Source organism: Furipterus horrens, unplaced genomic scaffold (assembly GCF_987537825.1).
Source record: "Furipterus horrens unplaced genomic scaffold, mFurHor1.1.pri manual_scaffold_3, whole genome shotgun sequence".
Classification (NCBI taxonomy): domain Eukaryota; kingdom Metazoa; phylum Chordata; class Mammalia; order Chiroptera; family Furipteridae; genus Furipterus; species Furipterus horrens.
The window spans coordinates 13,219,011-13,237,752 of NW_028327173.1; the positions used below are offsets into that span (position 1 = coordinate 13,219,011).

General features: G+C 37.9%; 1 protein-coding gene across 2 annotated transcripts in view; it reads right to left on the reverse strand.

Annotated features, from left to right (window-relative positions):
• The window catches only part of USP48 (ubiquitin specific peptidase 48), a 66,609-nt gene that overhangs the window by 9,698 nt on the left and 38,169 nt on the right, over positions 1 to 18,742 (reverse strand). For both annotated transcript variants that reach the window (XM_090268742.1, XM_090268741.1), the window contains exons 16-24: positions 18,180 to 18,251; positions 10,965 to 11,089; positions 10,699 to 10,821; positions 10,322 to 10,383; positions 9,945 to 10,055; positions 8,547 to 8,677; positions 8,085 to 8,191; positions 5,266 to 5,370; positions 710 to 865 (exon numbers count right to left, since the gene is read on the reverse strand). In XM_090268742.1, the coding sequence (XP_090124868.1) occupies positions 710 to 865; positions 5,266 to 5,370; positions 8,085 to 8,191; positions 8,547 to 8,677; positions 9,945 to 10,055; positions 10,322 to 10,383; positions 10,699 to 10,821; positions 10,965 to 11,089; positions 18,180 to 18,251 (992 nt within the window). The remainder of the gene's footprint in view (positions 1 to 709; positions 866 to 5,265; positions 5,371 to 8,084; positions 8,192 to 8,546; positions 8,678 to 9,944; positions 10,056 to 10,321; positions 10,384 to 10,698; positions 10,822 to 10,964; positions 11,090 to 18,179; positions 18,252 to 18,742) is intronic.

Genomic DNA, 18,742 nt, shown 5'->3' on the forward strand with positions numbered 1-18,742 from the left:
CCCCGTGCTGAGTGTTCAGCAGTTTTTGACCAAAAATATCATGACCCCCATGCTCCACCCCCCCTATTCACCCGATCTTGCCCCGAGCAGCTTTTTGCTTTGTTTTCCTGGTTCAAAAAAGTCCTCAAAGGGAAACATTTTGCCAATGTGGAAGAGGTGAAACAAACAAAAAAAAGGGCAGAAACAGTAAAAGGCATCAAAATCGACAAGTTCAAAAACTGTTTTGAGCAGTGGAAAAAAATATCTCGATAGGTGTATTGCATCAAATGGAGAGTACTTTGAACTTTGAAGGAGAGTGAAGTTTAAACATGTAGGAATAAATACACAACCTTTTATAAATAAATTCGGGTTTTGGCATGCCCCCTTATACAGCAGAATAAAGTGAGAGAACAAAAATCCTGGAACAACCCTGACATATTAACTAACTGGCAACTCTTTGGAAAGCTACTCAGAACTTGCTTAAATTTCAGAACTTTCATCTTCATAGAAAAATTGTTGGCTATTTTGATTTTAAAAAAGTTATTTTAATTTGGGAGCCCTATAAGCATTATTCTGAAATCAACAAAACCCTCTCTTATTGGCTTAATACTATGAGTAGATAGAGGTCAACCTAGAAAAATAAAAGTTACATATGTAAACAAGGTGGAAAGCAGAAATTTATGAAGATCTTCTAAGTCCACAACATAAATAAATGTTATGTTCTCCTCACCTGAATTTTCAATTCTTTTAATGTCTGATTAGCAGAAACAAGAAGTGCTTTTTCACCACGAACTTTTCTATGTCGCATACTCCGTCGAATAACTTGCTTTTGATAGGCAATATAATTTTGATGGGATATCTTTTGCCTCTTTGTTCCTCCGTTGCTCTATAATAACGATCCGAAACAAAGAAAGAAAGCATTGACATTACCCAGTGTGACTCGTGCTCATAAAGTCCCCCAGGAAAGCAGAAGTAATCTACTTATTGGTGTCTTAACCATTTAAAAGTCAATGTCAAACATGAGTAGAAACTTGTTTTTAGCAGGCTCACATGAAATTGAAAAAAAGAAAAGAAAAAGAATGAGCTATAGCTCTAATTGCATGTAAGCTCCAAGATTTAAAAAAATTATTATTAAAAGGACATTTAAAAGCAAAATAAGTTTGACCTTAAATCAGAACACACGAGATATGCTAAAAAACTTTGATTACTTTAATTCATCATCCTAATTTGTTTGTATTAAACATTTTGTTTTTGAGAATGACACGGTAGTATAAACTGCTAAGAACTTTAAAATGAAAGACAGTACCTTAATCAAACTTAGTTTAACTAAAAACAGGATGAGATGCCGTGACTGTTGACAGAACCACAATATACTTGTATATAACTTTGCCTATGAAATATTCTTGTAAAAACTATTAAACTGAATCTCATCAGACCTTTAGACCCAACGTCCATATTACAGAAAATACAGGAGATAAAGAAATGAGTTAAAATCAGTAGCATAAGGAGGCCATCAGCTGGCTTCAGAATGTGGGACAATGTACAAGAAATCAAACTGGTCTCTAGTCAATGCCAAAGAGGAAAAAGAAGGTGGGGTGGGAAGGTAGGAAAACTGGTCTAGATATTCAGTCTAAAGTGACACAAAACAATGCATACCTTGACTGCACACTGGCTTGAGGGGAGAAAATGTTTGACATATCTGGGATAGCTAGAACTTTCTGAGTATGAGTAACAGGACAGCCTTCACTTACATGCGGGTTTAAGTATTTAGAGGGAAAATGTCATCCATGATGAACACAATTTACTTAAAGGCAGTTCAGCAAGAAAGTAAAGGAGTACACGTGGGTGCATTATACATAATTATACTAAAGGAAAAAAATAATAGATAAAAACGAAATGTCTTTCTACAATGCTCCTATAAATGCCTCATCAAGGGGTTAACAGTCAAGATTCTTCTGCTAACCAGGCCAGGAAAAGAGAGAAACAAGAAATTTTTAAAGAATCCTTTTCCCTGGTTTAATTAACTTTGAATGAGGTAACCCTGAGACCTCGGCTCTGGATTCTGTAGTTGTCACTGAGCGTGTGCTGTGCATAAGCAGAGTGGCTTAGGGGTCATTATGGACACAGATGCCGCAGGTTCATTACCATCAGAGCTCCAGGGATTACAGAGCAGAAGAGGATCAGGACACAAACACAGAAGAGCGTTTGCTTAGGGTGATGTCCACTGGTAGGCACTGCACAAGCCTAGGCTCCACTCTAGTGTGGCGTCTAAAGATACATAGGTGATTCCAACAGTCACAAGAAAAAGTTAAGTAAACATGGGAGTTCAAAAAGTGTCAAAGATGGTGAAACATTTTTCTCAATCTCTGTTGAAAGAAAAGATGAAACTGGACCTAAATCCCATCATGAGGAATATAAGGAAAAATACCTACCACAACATAAAATTTTACCTTAGAATATAAAACATAACCAAATAACAAAGCCTTGAGCATTAAGTAAGATATATATTTTTAATGACTGGTTTTAAATGGGTCTAAAAGCTTTTCCCCACCAAAATTTATTTTTCAAAAAAAAAAAAAATCCACAGAATTCAAATCCAACTTATCTGACAAAAGCCAGCCCCCTGGCTTTAGATGGCTTTCAGTTACCTAAATGATATCCAATACCGGGTGCATTATTAACCTAAATTGTAGATAATGCCTAAGTCAAAGGAACTGGGTTGATCTAGCTTAGAGAAAAGAGGAAAGGAGATTTGTTCTTCTCCATTAAAGACAAGCAGAAATGCATTTTCTATTATAGGGATTTAAAACAGCAATTATAAAAGCTATCTATGTACTGAGATACTGTAACATACAATTCACCCTTGAACAACACAGGCTTGAACTGTGCAGGTCCCCTTAAATGTGGATTTTTTTCAATAAATACAGCAAATATATTTCCTCTTCCTTAAGATTTTCTTAATGACATTTCCTTTTTTCTAGCTTACTTTACTGTAAGAATACAGTATATATAATACACATAACAACAAAACATGTGTTAACCGACTCCTTATATTATTGATAAGGCTTCTGGTCTACACTAGGCTATTAGGAAAGTTTTGGAGGAATCAAGTTATATGTGAATTTTCGACTGTGTTGGGGGTCAGCAGCCCTAAACCAAGTGTTGTTCAAGGGTCAACTCTATTACAAAGAAAAGGTTTGAGGAGGCTGACATTCTGGGGCTCTCCTCTTTTCTAAAGAAGGGAGGTTACACTTGAGTTTTTTTTTGTTTTTTTCTGTGGGACAAGAACTATTTAAAACATTCTAGACCATTACAACATCCAAACAAGGAGAAGGAAGAAAATTATAAAGTATAAAATGTAATTACAGCATGAAAAGCAATGTTGCCCAACGTTCTCTATCATATTTGTACATGTGAAATCTGTTGTCATCCACAACTAGAATAATTTCACATTCACTTTTTTAAATTGTTATGATTATGACCATAATGAATAAAACTACATATTCAAAAAAGTCAGCTTCCCCAAAACCTAAATCACTTGAAAATGTAAAGAGTTTTCTAACTACCGCTTAGGCTGAAAAGCAAAGCTTGAAATAACAGAGACTAAGGACAGTAAGAACACGTACATCAAGCTTTATGACCTCATTTATGAGTTTACCAAAAGAATAGAAGATGAGTTGGAGATTTTAAAAAATGAAGATGATGAGATTCTCAACTGATTATTGAACAATACTCCTAAGAAATAATAATTAAACAGTATAGTACCACCAGACAGCAAATCAAAGAGAATGTAGTCCTCAGGATGGGTATGTGTGTGCGCACGCACGCGCGCGCACACACACACACACTTTTAATATATTAACTAGAAAAGCAAAAGCAGACTTGTTTGTAGATCTGTGGGATGGAAGATGGACTGTATAAGGAGATAGGACATGACAAAGTGGACAACAAACAGTTACAAGGCAGAAAGATAAGTTTGCAAACTTTTATCAAGAGACATATTATTTGACTCTTAATATCTCAAAAACCATCCCAAGGAACAGAAGGTATTTATGTACACAGATTTTAATAAGGGCATTATTTACCATAGGAAAATATCCCCTCGAAGCTGAAAACCTGCATTCCTATAAAAAGTACAGATTTGAACCGGCGGCACTGAAGCCAAGGGGCCCCCAGTGCTTCCTGACTGGAATACAGATTTGATAGGACAACTTGAACAAGAGTGGCTGATCACTGTCAGCAGGGTGGAGCACAATTTTGTTCTCTCATAGGTGTTTTAAAGTGAAAACTGTAGGAGCTCCAACAGCCATGAAAAATGAATGCTGACATATCTCTCTGCCGGCTGGGAAACTACAGGTAACAATCAGCTGAGGGAGACCAAGATTCCAGTTAAAAAGGGCTTTTCAGACTTTCTTAATCAATGTCAAAAATGAAGTAACAGGGTCACTGTGTACCAACAGGCCAACATGCCCAGATAGCTCTGCTCTGTAACAGATACAATGACCATTATAACACTTACTCCTTCAGGGAGAATGCTAACCATAATTTGACTATACTATATTTTGGAAGAAGGGGGAAAAAATAACTATTTCATCTGTTAAAACTAAACTAGTTAGAGTAGAAGTTCCATGAATTTAAGCTACCCACAGAATATCCTGGAACACAGTGGTCTGAGTTTTTGAGAAGTTGAAACTTACCTACACCATACATCAACCAAATATATTCCCACATTATTTCCTGTCTTAAGACAGTTTTCTCCAATACAATGAGCATGCAGAATATAATCGAGCAATCGAATAAGGGAAGGGGGTAGAAAATCATAACAAGACAGAGAAAACAAGCAATTTTAATAGAAAAATAAAAGACTAATGTTGATTTGGTCATCTGTCTAATTAGACACCCCAAAAGCTCATCTATGAACTCCATTAGTAAACCTATTATTTACTTTATTTATAGTGAGGGAATCTGAGTTAAGTAATTTTTTCACACTTAAAGACTCCATGATTAAGCAACAAACCAAGATATGGGTCTTGTTTTAATCTCCTTCTCTAGCTAAAAATGTAATTGCTACATTATATTAATTCTGGAATAATGGTGTTCACAGCTTTTCATGAGAAATCAGGATGGTTATTGGGTGCCACCAAAACTGAGGAAAAAGGACAAATAAGGAAGGGAGTTGAGAACCAATAGCCCCCATAGGACATGGAGAGAAGTCCAGGGTCACCAAGTGGCTGCTCTTCCAGAACAGCAGAAGGTACGATAATGAAAAGCAGCTTCAACACATACTTGATTAAAATCTGGATCTTTCTCTCCATCTGGTTTAGCTTCTTCTTTATCCTCTTCTGTTTCGGAACTACTCACATTCAGCTCCGGAGCTGAATCTTTCATCACCTGAATGTGCCAGGAAAGCAGAGGGGAGGTAGGTCAGACTCTAGGAAGACAAGCTATGGAAGGGGCTTTGGTCTGCCCGCCGTTACCAAGAGGAGGGACAGCTTTATCAATGGTGGGATAATAGACCAAACAGAGGATCAAGGCTCAGGGACTCTATCTTCTGTACTCTCTTAACATGTTAGTTTTTATCTTATAATTTACTCTTGTATTTAATGCAGTCACCAAAAATGTAAGCGATTTCTACAGAACAGTTATTGTTAGTGAGCTTTTACAATGATGTTATTTTGCAGAAGTTCAAAGATGTTTTACATTTTCCCTAGTACACCAACTGTCAGGCCTTTTCAAGGTCTCAAATGGTTCAGACAACAGGAGTTACAATACTCCTTAACACTGAGAAGATGATCCAATGTCACCTCAATAAATTCAAAAAAAAAAAAAAAAAAGACTAAGAAGATAAAATGTGAAAAGAGCTCTTTTGCACTATGAAATACTGTTATTATACCCAAATAATAAAACCTTAGCTCGACTGGGTACTATTTTATACTAGACACCAATATATACATGTACTAGTAGGTATAGAAGATTTAAGAAAATTTTAAGGGGAAAAAAATTGAGACATTTAGGCTCATTAACTTCATCTTCTCATTAATAACTGGCTAAATCCACATATAATAACATAATGATTTGTTTTTAAATTGTCTAATTTTTAATTCTTAGGAAGTGAAGTCCTTAGTTCAACTTCTAAAGCAGAAACCTAGACTTTTACAGCATAATTTGTAAGTTGTCCTTCTGTAACAATATGCTTGGTAACTGTCAAATAAAATGTGTTCTGTTTTGTCTTTAATTCCAAAACCCTTGGACTCAAACTACTGAGATGTCCAGAGATCTCGGTCAGGATCTACCTAAGAGTCATTCTCAATACTAAATTTAAAAAAACAACAACAACAAAAAAACTCCAAATACAATCTACTGCAACTCTTAACACCTCTGCTCTAAAAATAAACCCAAATCCATCTACTTTACCTACCCTTATAGATAAATGCAAGAGGCTCTAAAATGGCCTTCCTTGCGCTTGTTATGCCCTCACCAACTCCAAACATAATGGCCAGGATGACCTTTTCAAAGTATAAATCAGATCACACCATATGAGGTCTGTCCAGAAAAAGTCTGGGTATTGTTAATATAACGAGAACAGTTTGTGTGACATTGTGTAACCTGGCAGCCAAGGACAGTGGCCTGGAACGCACATGTGTGAACAATGACTTCATTGTACTAGTCAATGGGGAGGCAGACACCACTGAGTGAGCATGTGTACTGTGTGGCTGTCGCATTCAAAATGATTGAGCAAGACAGCAACGAATCTGCATCAAATTTTGTGTTAAGCTTAAACATTCCTCTGTGGAAACTATTCAAATGATTCAGAAGGCTGCAGCTACTGGCAACTGGTGATTGGCAGCTTCATCACAAAAATGCATCCGCTCACGCATCACGTCTCATGCAGAGTTTTTTGGCAAAACATCAAATCACCCAGGTGACTCAGCCCTTCCCTACAGCCCAGATTTGGCGCCCTGCCACTTCTGGCTTTTCCCAAAATTAAAATCACCCTTGAAAGGGAAGATTATTTCAGATCGACAAGAAAATATGATGGGGCAGCTGATGGTGACTGGGAGAACTGTGTGAGGTCCCAAGGTGCCTACTTTGAAGGGGATTGAGGCATCATTGTCCTGAGTACAATGTTTCTTGTATCTTCTTCAATAAATGTCTATACTTTTCATATTACATGGCTGGATATCTTCTGGAGAGACCTCATCTAACCTTGCCTGTGACTCTCCGGTGGCTTGTATGTTAGAATAAAATGCCAAATCCTTGGTATGATGTAGAAAGTCCGATGGCATTTGGTCCCCCATCCCACCACGATCCCTCCCTTTGGAAAAAACTTCTAGACCAGTGTTGTCCACTATGGTATCCAGTGGCCACATGTGGCTATTTAAATTTAAGTGAACTAAAAATTCATTCTCTCAGTCACCCTAGCCAAAATTCAAGTGCTCCACAGTCACATATTTCCAGTGGTACCAGAGTGTCCAGTGTAGCTACAGAACATTTCTCTCATGGCAGAAAGAGCTACTGGACATTGCTGCTTTAGATACAAGGATGTTCACCCTACGGTTTGAGCACATTAGGCTTATCCCTTTGGCCCTTCTTCCCTTTGCTTGGAATACTCTTCCGAGGCTGGACCCAGGTTGCCTTTCTTATCTACTTCCTATCTAACACTGTCACCTCCACCTCTATCAGTCTCTCACTTTATCCTGCTAAGGTAACTTCAAAACACTCCTTCCTCTGTGAAATCAAATTAATTGATGGATTACAGGTTAATAAATGTATGGGTTTATCCTTGATCTTCCTCACTAGACACAAATATTGTTGAAGACCGGTACCTTGTCTGTCTTCTTCATCACTGTATCCCCAGCAGTAAAACCATTCCTGGCATACAGGTGACATTCAGTAAGTATTTGCACATCAAATTAATAACTGGCTAAATCCACATACAATCACATAACTATTCATTTTCAATTCTTGTCTAATTTTAATTCTCGTACCAAATAGCTCCATGGAAACAAAAACGGGATCCTAGGCAGTCGTCAGTAAAACTCCAATAGCAAGTCAGAAAAACAAGCTTGGTCATTACTAGTCATGGCCACAAGAGGGACTGGTACCTTTTTATTATCCACAACTTTATGGACATAGATGGTGGCTTGAGTGTATTCACGGAGGTCCCTCTGCTGCTGACACAATAAGCCCTCTCTGCATTCTGGACAGAGTTCTAAAGGAAAGTAAAACAGAAGAGGCTGATGAATTACTGTCAAAGAACCGAAGAACTAAAAAACATATATCAGAGTTACCAGTGATTGTTCATTACACAGTCATGTTTTCTATTAATTGTTATTTTGCCTTATATTGCAGACAGTGACACAATAATAAGGATAGCCATTTACTATCAACAAATAAACATACAAACAATGAGTTGATTATGATAGCTCCCAACTGGGGAGTATTATCAGTTTGGACTGCCTCATGATTCTTTAATTTTAAGTAGAGAACACAAAATTGACATACTCTTTTCTCCCTTACAATGTCAACTTTTTACTATACAAGCCACGAGCAGTATGGAAACTTACTAGGCTCAGAAATATACTGTGCTTCTGAAGAATTTACATCTTCCACTTCAGTTCTTGTGATTTTAATTACATGATCCACAACAAAGAGCTTTTGTATCATTTGCCACTCGCTGGGCCATATGAGAGCTATACTGTGCAAAAAAACACAACATGCCTTAAGACACATGGAAATTAAGAGAACTGACATAATCCATTAGTTTCCTAAACCCAAATCATCAAAACCTGTGTTTCATACAAAGGAATCAGAGGGAAAGATACATTATTATTGTCAATAAGGAACAGTAGTTTTTTTCACACAAAGAAATGCTACAAAAGCAGTGAAAAGAAGTGGACTGGAGTTATGGGAATCAATATGGTTAAATCTCAAAAACCTAAACTGAGAAAAAAGAAGTCAGTTGCAGAAAGATAAATACCGCATGATGCTATTTATTAATAAAAAAAAATTTTTTTTAAACCAGCAAAACATGACTGTGTGTGTGTGCGTGTGTTTAAGAAATATATTCTGAGACTGATAACCCTCAAATTCAGGACAGCAGTTTCTATGAGAGTCAGGAATGAAGAAAAAAAAGGAAGAATGGAAGAAAGGCTAAATACTGAGGGGACTTCAATTATATTTTAATTGTTTAGCTTTTAAACCAGTTGGTGGCCTACATTTATTTGTTTTATTGTTATATTTTCCTGGATGCCTGGCACGTACAACAACAAAATGAGCTGGGGGCTGAACCTTGAAGAAAATATATACTCTAAGCTTCCTTAATTCATGTTGAAGTATTGATATATCAATAATAAATTCCCTAACTCTGGTTTTGTCCTAGAGGAATTATTTATTTATGGCTTCAATTTTCTCTTCATGGTTTACAGGCAAGTTCAGAGGCGTTCTGCTTTTATATAGTTGTTTTAAAATTATTGCAAAAGACAAAATGGTAACATCATGGGTGAATTTCACAGATGAGACCTTTTGAACGACTGAGCAGTCGAACAAAATTTTGGTTTTAAGACCCTACAATTCCAGCTCAGTGCCACGCTGCCTTCTTCCTCCTTTATTTTGTGAAACCTGGTGGCTACATATAAAAAATTACAACTGAGATCCTGCTGATTATGTGATTCTGGAAAAGAAGTCCACCTAGAGACACTGTTATCCAGCAGCTTGAAAGGAGAAAGCAGGGCTCCAGGAAGAAGGGAACATGAAGAACAAGGTAGCTCTGGGCAGCCTATTGCCGTTCATGGAGTAGCGGTCTCTCTTTCTTTCTTTTTATAAAAGTGCTCACTCTAGTATAGCACATATAAAAGAGAAAAAAAAAAACCCTGTAATTCAGCAAAGGACTAGATTCTTAAAATAACTTTATGTCAGGTGAGAAATTTGCTAACAGAAAAATCGCATGAAGAGAAGAAACTCACAGTTTAGAATCTTCTTTGGTCATGGAAGCAAATGTAAACATAAGTCCCCCATGGGGACATAGAAGAGCACTGTTTCCGACCGATGACACAGGACTACATCTTGTAGGTTTCCTACTCAAATGAGACAAGGAGGATCAATATACTTCACTTCTGCATGACTAAAGAAAAGATTTTTAAGACAATTATTTTAAAATGACATATATTTAAAAGGCTAATAGTAATTATATGTGTTACTTGTGATTATTCATTTAACTTTAAAGAAACTTTCAGTACATGCAGTAAAAGTGACTGAAAGGGTATCATGATCCAAACCCATGAGTTCTTAAAAACACTGAAATCAACCCAAAAAAGGAGAAACAGAAAATCCTGGATCCTACCTGACAAATTTCCGCCATTCTTCTACAAAGAACTGTGACACAATGTAGAGGACATCCGTATCCTAAGATAGAAGTGACACACAGAAGTGTCCGTGAATTCACTGCATTCTTAACCTAAATCCTTTAGGGGAAAATGTTTTTCCATGCACTGTGGTTTTCCTTGTTTAAGTTTTATAAATAAAATGGAAACGCAGCCCTCTCCCAAGAAGTAGAGCTCAAGTAAAGCCTCCTGATTAAATAAAACTAAACAGATGAGAATCAGAGAAGCCCTGCGTCGTTTTGAAACAGTACATCAGGAAGGTGGGAAGAAAGAAAGGCATTTGGGAAGAGCTTTTAAAAAATAAGAGGACTTCTACCCATGCTGGGGGTCATTATACCTCTGGCCAATTACTAAGACAGGGTCTGTTTTTGTCCTGGAACAAATTCGGGAGAGAAGTCTTTTGCTCGTTTGCAATCATCTTATGTAAGGCTTCGTTTTCTTCCCCTTCTCTTTCTAAAATCTGAAAGAGAATGAAGCAATCAACCATCTCCTGCTGACAGCAGGAGACATGCCTCCTCCCCACACCTCCATTACAAGAGCAAGGTTAATTCTCGGGGAAGTCAGTGCAGGGAGTGGCACGCATTTCCAGCACAGCTTCAGTACCTTGCACTGCGAACAGCATTCTTTGTAACTTGGAAACTCGGGAGCCTTTGGAAAGTACTGTTGCAGTTTGCTCCAGGCCTCTTTAGACACAAGCCTTCTTTCGTTTTCAGATATGCACAACTCCCCTGAGTTTAAAAAAAAATTTTAATTACATTTAAAAAAGCTAAAGTCAAAGGATAGCCTGTGAAAATATATTTCCTATTTCTTAAATCTAAGAAAAACATTCTCTCCCTTCTTTTCTAAAGTATTCAATTCTTTCTCTTTCCTTAGCTTCAAAATCTTTAATTTTTATTTCATCTAATTCTAAAAAATGCCATTCCTTTATGTCCTGATCTGTGGCTTAAAAACCAGGAGATAAAAACAAATGTATGAGACCGGAGTCCTGCGTTTCCTGTCTTTCTTCCTGCCAGTAAAGGGGCGTCCAGGGGTCCTGGAGTATCCGCTCTGAGGCAGGGGCTGTTGACCAGCGCTTCATCTCTGCCCACACTCATATTATGTCACAATTTCCTGCACTGTCTTTCCTCCCATTTCACTGTTTTACTTTACTGAAATCATCCTGAACTAAAACAGTCAATTTTCAAGGTGGTGTCCAACACTCTCAGGTCCATTCTCGTAAGTGATCGATTCAAAGCTAAGTAATAAAGCAATCTACTGCACAACTGGAAATCTCCAGACAGGATCCGACTGGTTTGTTACTGCCATCACACCCCTGTGGATACTTAAAAATCCCTAAAGAGAACAAGAACAGTATTAGTCAGCACCGCCCTTCCTCTTTTGGGAAGGTCGAAGAACGCCCAGATGGCAGCGACCTGCAAGCTCAGCAGCCCCTCCTCATTTACTGTTGACACATCTACCTCTAGCTTCCCAGGGCTTTCTCCCCAACTCTGCCTCTCACTCTGTTTGTGGTTCCAGTTCTCATTGCTTCAGCTGTTCCCAACTGATAAATTAATGAACCGTACTTATGTACCTATATGGGTCATTACCCAGAAAACCATCTTTAAGTTTCCAAAGCCATATGTTCGTTTCTATCCCTGCTAGCCAGGTACCTCCATGTGTTATCAAGAATAATAAAGCCAAGGGCTTTCTAAATACAGTATCATCCTTCGTTGCTTCACATGTTTTACATAATAAACAAACTGAGAATCAGAGAAATTAACATACCCAGAGTCACCCAAGCTGGTGAATAAAGAAGCTGGGTTATGAACTCAGGTCTGTCTCATTCAAACCCCATAATTTCTAATACCTAGAAATACGTTTTCTTAACTACCACTCTTCACCTCTTATTGAGCTTTGAATAATCCCAAGAAAATGTTACTTTGCTTTAATAAACCTAATACCGGAGAAAAATAGGTCACAATGTAAAAATTAACTTTCTTTTTGAGTAGGCTATTAACTGAATTTCCTCTGAGGCTATAAAAACTTACTCCAACACGCCTACTCTCAGACACAATTAGGGAATTTTTAAAGGACATTAATTGGGCACCAGTTGGTGTGGCTCAGCTGACTGGAGCATCATCCTACAAACTGAAAGGCCACAGGTCCAACACCCGGTCAGAGCACATGCCTGGGTAGCTAGCGTGTTCAGTCCCCAGTCAAGACAGGTTCAAGAGGCAACTGATCAATGTTTCTCTCCCTCCCTCACTCTCTCTCTCTCCCCCTTCCCCCTCTCTAAAAATAAATAAATAGTTTTTTTGAAAAAAGCATGTTCTCAGGGGAGAATTAAAAGAAAACATGTTATAGTGAAATATAATGCAGCCATAAAAAAAGATTAAGGTAGATTTTTATGACCTGGATTTTTAGAAGAAATTCCAAGGCAATTAAAATTCTAAAGTGGTTTCCTTTAAAACAAACAAAACAAAACAAACAGAGAAACAACTCTCTATAAGTGGTATAACCCAACTGGTTTTAAAAGGAGGGAGAGAATGAAAGAAACAGTAATACAAACATATACACACACATTTCACTAGGATTCCACAGGCACTGCCTTACGCTCGCATGTGGGGGTACTTTTACTGACTGACTTCAGTGTTGCCTGTGTATTATTCATGATTAGAAAAGGACAATTGAAATTCATTTCAAAAATCAGGGAAGTATTTTAATAATTCATTTTACTGCAGTCTAATTGGTAATAACTATAAAGTCCTCTATTCTAACTTCTTTTTTTCTTTTAATTTATTTTAATTTTTAGAGAGAGGGGAAGGGAGGGAGAAAGAGAGGGAGAGAAACATCAATGTATGAGAGATACATTGATCAGTTTGTCTCTTGCATGTCCCCATCTGGGGAACTGGCCTGTAACCCAGGCATGTGCCCTGACTGGGAATCGAACTGGCAACCTTTCGGTTTGCACACCAGCACTCAATCCATTAAGCCATACCAGACAGGGCTCCATTCTTACTTCTTAGCCATGCTTCTAAATTTAGTTTCATGTTCTTTTAATAATAAGGTTTTAACATATCTTAATATTATTCATGACTCAATATTTTTTTACTTGTGACACAAGTTCTTAGGAATTAAGACTTGTATCTTGCAATAAATAACATTTTCTTAAATTTTGAAAAAGGAAAGCCAATCTATTTAATACACCCTGTAAGCAACATTTCTCAAAGTAAGAGCAAACAAGTCACAAGAGATTCAATTCACCAAACATAATTGGATAACCTAATCCCCAAAGATTCTTCTGGTAAAAATAGAAATCTAGTTAGCAATAAGCTCAGATTCTGGATAAATACCCTTTCCCTCAAAATCTAGTTCGCATGATAATAATTTGGGCCACAGAACAACTGAAGGTGCAACAAAACAAAACACTGCCCATCTGCTAAGCAAACAAGGTGTAATAAGCACGGGAAATTGTAGAAAGGTTATCCAGCCAAATGAGTATAAAATAAAATGGCTAAGAAAGCCTGCGTACATGTAATACCTGCAATAAATGCCCAACTCTATGGTAGCAGTAAATCTTCTAATGGAATGTAATCCAGTGATTAATGCACATAAAATCTGTGATATGTTAAATATACACATGGCTTTAGAAGTACATGGGGATTTTGTTATAAAAATAAAAAATTTCAAAATAAGGAGTTCCAGATAAAAACCATGTTTTAAAACTGCATTTACTTTCAGTTGCCTCTTGAAACACCATTAAACCACAATAAAGGGATTTTTAAAAAAGATATAAAATCATAATGATGGATTTAAAAAAAAGAGAAGGAACAACAGCAACGAAAATTTTAGGAGCTTAAAAGCAGACAGAAATACATGGAAAATGAATTCTCAATCGCCAAAAGTCAAGAAGTAACCAGATTTACTACACTGCACTGCTGTCCCCAAAGGCCTAGAAACTGGGGACACCCAGAAGTATGGGTTGGGTTAAAAAAAAAACAAAAACAGGTGCATGGATTTAATGTCTATTTAACAGGCAGTGAAAATTTTCAGTGCCACTCCTTTATATTCTACAGATAACTGCCCCCTCTAACCACAAAAGACCAAAAGCTTCTCTGACAACAGGTTTTAACCTAAGGCTCTACACCAGGGCACAAAGCACAAAGGTGAGTGAGGTAATGAGCTGAGGTGCAGAGACTCCCAAGCCCCCTTTCTTCTCTCTACTCCCCCAGAACAGTGGCAGCAAGATGCTTATGGAGAAATCTGAGCAGCTCAAAAGCAGGTACTGACACTGGGAAGCCCCAGCAAACAGCCCAGCCAGGGCACCCTAACAGTGAGGCCCTCCTAGATGCCCACAGCCTCCCCAGAGCACCTCGCACAAGGAACGAGGTAGGGCCTACACAGGGGCAGGTCAGTGTGAGATGTCAGTGAACACTAGGGACAAAGATCTTACATGCTGCCAGAGATGGGCTGAAAAAATTACCTACAAATGATGGACAAACGGTACAATAAAAGACAGAGCAAGTCCTTCAACTTTTTGAAGAAAAGTAGTTTCAAACAGAAAATTGTGTACTTAGGCAAAACGATCCATTAAATGAGATAACCTTGAGCAAACAACTCTCACCTCTCCATGCCTCAGTTTACTCCCTCACCAGCACAATGGATATGACAGTAATCCTGACTTCTCATCATTGCAGAATACATGAGTTAATATATACACACCAGGAAACTAGCAGTGCATGTGTGTAAACATTCAGTAAATGTCCACTGTCATCTTACCATTACTACCACCACCACCACCAACAACACATTCCAGGAACAAATTTTAATTAATATAAACTTAACGAATGTAGTGGGTTTCTAAGATCCAATATCCTGTACCAGAAAACCTGATCTCAAAGCCATGGTACACTGATATAGGTGATGTCCACAAAAACAGCAGTTGAGAACTATCATTTTAAAATACTAGACAAAAAGGAGAGCAACCAAAGGTCAACCAGTCATGGCTGGTGTGGCGCAGTGGACTGAGTGTCGGCCTGTGAACTGAAAGGTCACCAGTGATTCCCAGTCAGGGCACAGGCCTGGGTTGTGGACCAGGTCCCCCAGTGGGGGCATGCGAGAGGCAACCAATTGATGTATGTCTTGCACGTTGATGTTTCTACCCTCCTTTCCCGTCTCTCTAAAAATAAATAAATAAAATCTTAAAGAAAAAAGGCCAACAGGTTGCAGATCAAGCTACAGATCTAAACAACAGCTCTTGAGTATAAGTTCTGCCGAGGAGTGCAGCAGACATCCTGAAATCACATTCACCTCTGCCATGCTTTCTAATCAAAACTCTCACACTGAAATGACAAGATGAGACCAGAGGTGGGAAGACACAGTGAAGTCTGTGAGCTAAGGAGTAAGAAGACATCTGAGTACCTGCATTGTTTCAACCAGCGGGCAGCACCAAGAATTCCTCAACTCCCAAAATAAAGGCGCACGTCCTATAACCACATCTACCGTGAAGGTAAAGTAAGAGTTGATAGAAAGCATTACGAGACAGACAAATCTACTCCGCCTCCTTTTTACTTACTTATTCAATCCCAGGAAGCCACATCTCCTCTCACATTTGTGCTTCTGTTGTGCACCACTCGTAAGGGAGATAGTAAGGGAGACACACTGGGCAGCAGATGATGTGATGGGAGAGACAGATGGGACTGGGATCCAGAAACCTGAATCCACACCCCAGGATGAGCACCCCTCCCACCCGAGTTGTGTGGTCAGTACAGCAGTCCCTCTCTATATCGCGGTTCACTTATCGCAGCCTCACTGCATCGCGGGATTTTTAAAAATATTATATTTATTTATCGCAGATTTTTCGCTGTATCGCAGGATTCTGCAGTACTGTATATGTATGTTGTTAAAGTTATGTAGGTTTAAGAGTGTAGAATATGTTTAAGAACATAAGTAGTGTTTATAAAAGTGTGGAAAAGGTTAATAAGGGAGTGGGGAAGGTTAATAAGGGACTGGGAATGGTTTATAAGTGTGTGGGAAGGGTTTATAAAGACTTAAAATATATATAAATACTAAAATAAATGTAAGGTTACTGCTTCGCAATTTTCACCTATCGCGGGGGTTTAGGGGGGAGGGTCTAGAATGTAATACCCGCGATAAGTGAAGGAATACTGTCAATGAGAATGTCAGTTAGCTAGTAAGCTAAAGTGCAGTGTGACAATATCCAGAAGATCAACATGCAAGGACCACTGAAGTGACAATTATCACCAGTGTCATCAAGGACCCTTGATACAAAAGTACTAGTGTGCATGAGGTTAAGTGTAAGACATCGTAGTGAACCGATGAGGTTAAGAACTAAAATTAGGGATTTATTAGGACCAGCAAGCACTGAGTATTGGCAATACATTAGCACACAAAAATGCACAGATGTGGGTTAGCAGTATTAACCACAGGCATCCCAACTTCTCTGGCTCAATTTTTCCCAGGAGAGAGTTTTTAAGGAGGAAGGTAGGGAGAAGGAGGACTCACAATACAGAGTAGGTGGCTTCGGGAAGCAGACACCTGCTTGACTTTCACAGCGCTAACAGAATGGATAATTATGTGTCAAATATAATGAATCCCTTACAAAAAGTTACTTATTAGAAGTGAGCACTCACTAAGACCAAATAAGAAAAACGTAAACAAATAGGATTAATAAGGCTTTGGAGATTATTATTAAGAGTACATAGGACACAGCTGTTAGCCAATAAATATCTAAGAAACTAAACCAAAAATATCCTTAATAGTAAGAACTATATGAACACTGTTCTCAACGTGTTCAAACTGGACAGAGACAGTTATGGAAGATAACTGAAATTCTTTCCTTTGACTTAGAGAGCCCTTGAATGTGAAAAGTGAAAAAAAGGTTCTTCTCCACTAAATATATAGAGAAAATCCTATTTCGTATTTTACCAAAAAAAAAAAAAAAAAATTATTTGCAAGGAATAAAGAAGAAAAGATGTGAGAGACATTGGCATGAAATCAGGCAGTAGAAACTAACAGTTAAAAAGGGTGTGAGAACAGAAACATTAGAAACAAGGACAGCCCTGGCCGGGTGGCTCTGTTGGTTTGAACACCGTCCCGTACACCAAAAAGTTGCAGGTTCTATTCCCAGTCATGGCACATACTAGGTTGCAGGTTTGAGCCCCAGTGGGGGAGCCTAAGCGCCTATGAGCCTACGAGAGGCAATTGATCAACGTTTCTCTCTCACATTAACGTCTCTCTCTCATCCTCTCTCAAGAGCCCTGCCGCCCCGCTTCCTCTCTAAAAGCCATGAAAAAATATCCTCAGGTGACAATAAAAATAAATAAATAAAATTATCATTCTAAACCAGTGGTTCTCAACCTTCCTAATATCGTGACCCTTTAATACAGTTCCTCATGTTGTGGTGACCCCCAATCATAAAATTATTTTCGTTGCTACTTCATAACTGTAATTTTGCTACTGTTATGAATCGTAATGTAAATACCTGATATGCAGGATGTATTTTCATTGTTACAAATTGAACATAAGCATAGTGACTAAGCACAAAAACAATATATAATTATATATGTGTTTTCCGATGGTCTTAGGCAACACCTGTGAAAGGGTCGTTCGACCCCCAAAGGGGTCACAACCCATAGGTTGAGAACCGCTGTTCTAAACCATGACTATCATTTTTTAAAAAAGAAAAGAAGCAAGTACAGTTTAGAAAAAATGGCTGCCATATTAGAGCCTCATCCCTAAAAGGAAGTAGGAAAGATGTAACAAAATATTTATGATATGCTAAAGTCTAACAATGGAAGATTTATGCTTCTAGCTTACCATGTGGACACAGAATGTCTTCATTAAAATTTAATTCCTCCTCCTCTTCTTTTCTCTCTTCCTTTGATTCATCTAATCAAAAGAAATACAGACAGTAACTGCTCTGGCTATTGTATTTAAAGTTCAAAGTAGCAGAGATAATACTCTGCACAATTTTGAACAAAGAAAACTTTAAAACACTCTAAAATTAGACCCAAGTGATTCCTACACAATTCTGCTAAGAAGTGTTATATTTCTTTCCCTTAAAAGGAAAGAAGAGTATCTGAAAAGCAGTTTTACTTTTTAGAGATTTGGGTTATGCAAGAAAATGTGCCTTTCTCCAAACTGAAAAATAATTTCCATATCATTCCATTAATTCTAGTCAAGGTACTCAGAACACTGTGTCATAAGCCAAGTTAATCATCTACATGTCATGTCATTCTCACCTACCTATTATTTTAGGGGTTGAACAGAGGCTTTAGAGGCTAATGAAATAAAAACCTAACCTTTAATGTCAAACACATAGAGTAAGAACTCTGCTTTTCCTGTTCACATTTCTCTTCCAATATCTGCTTTTCTTACTT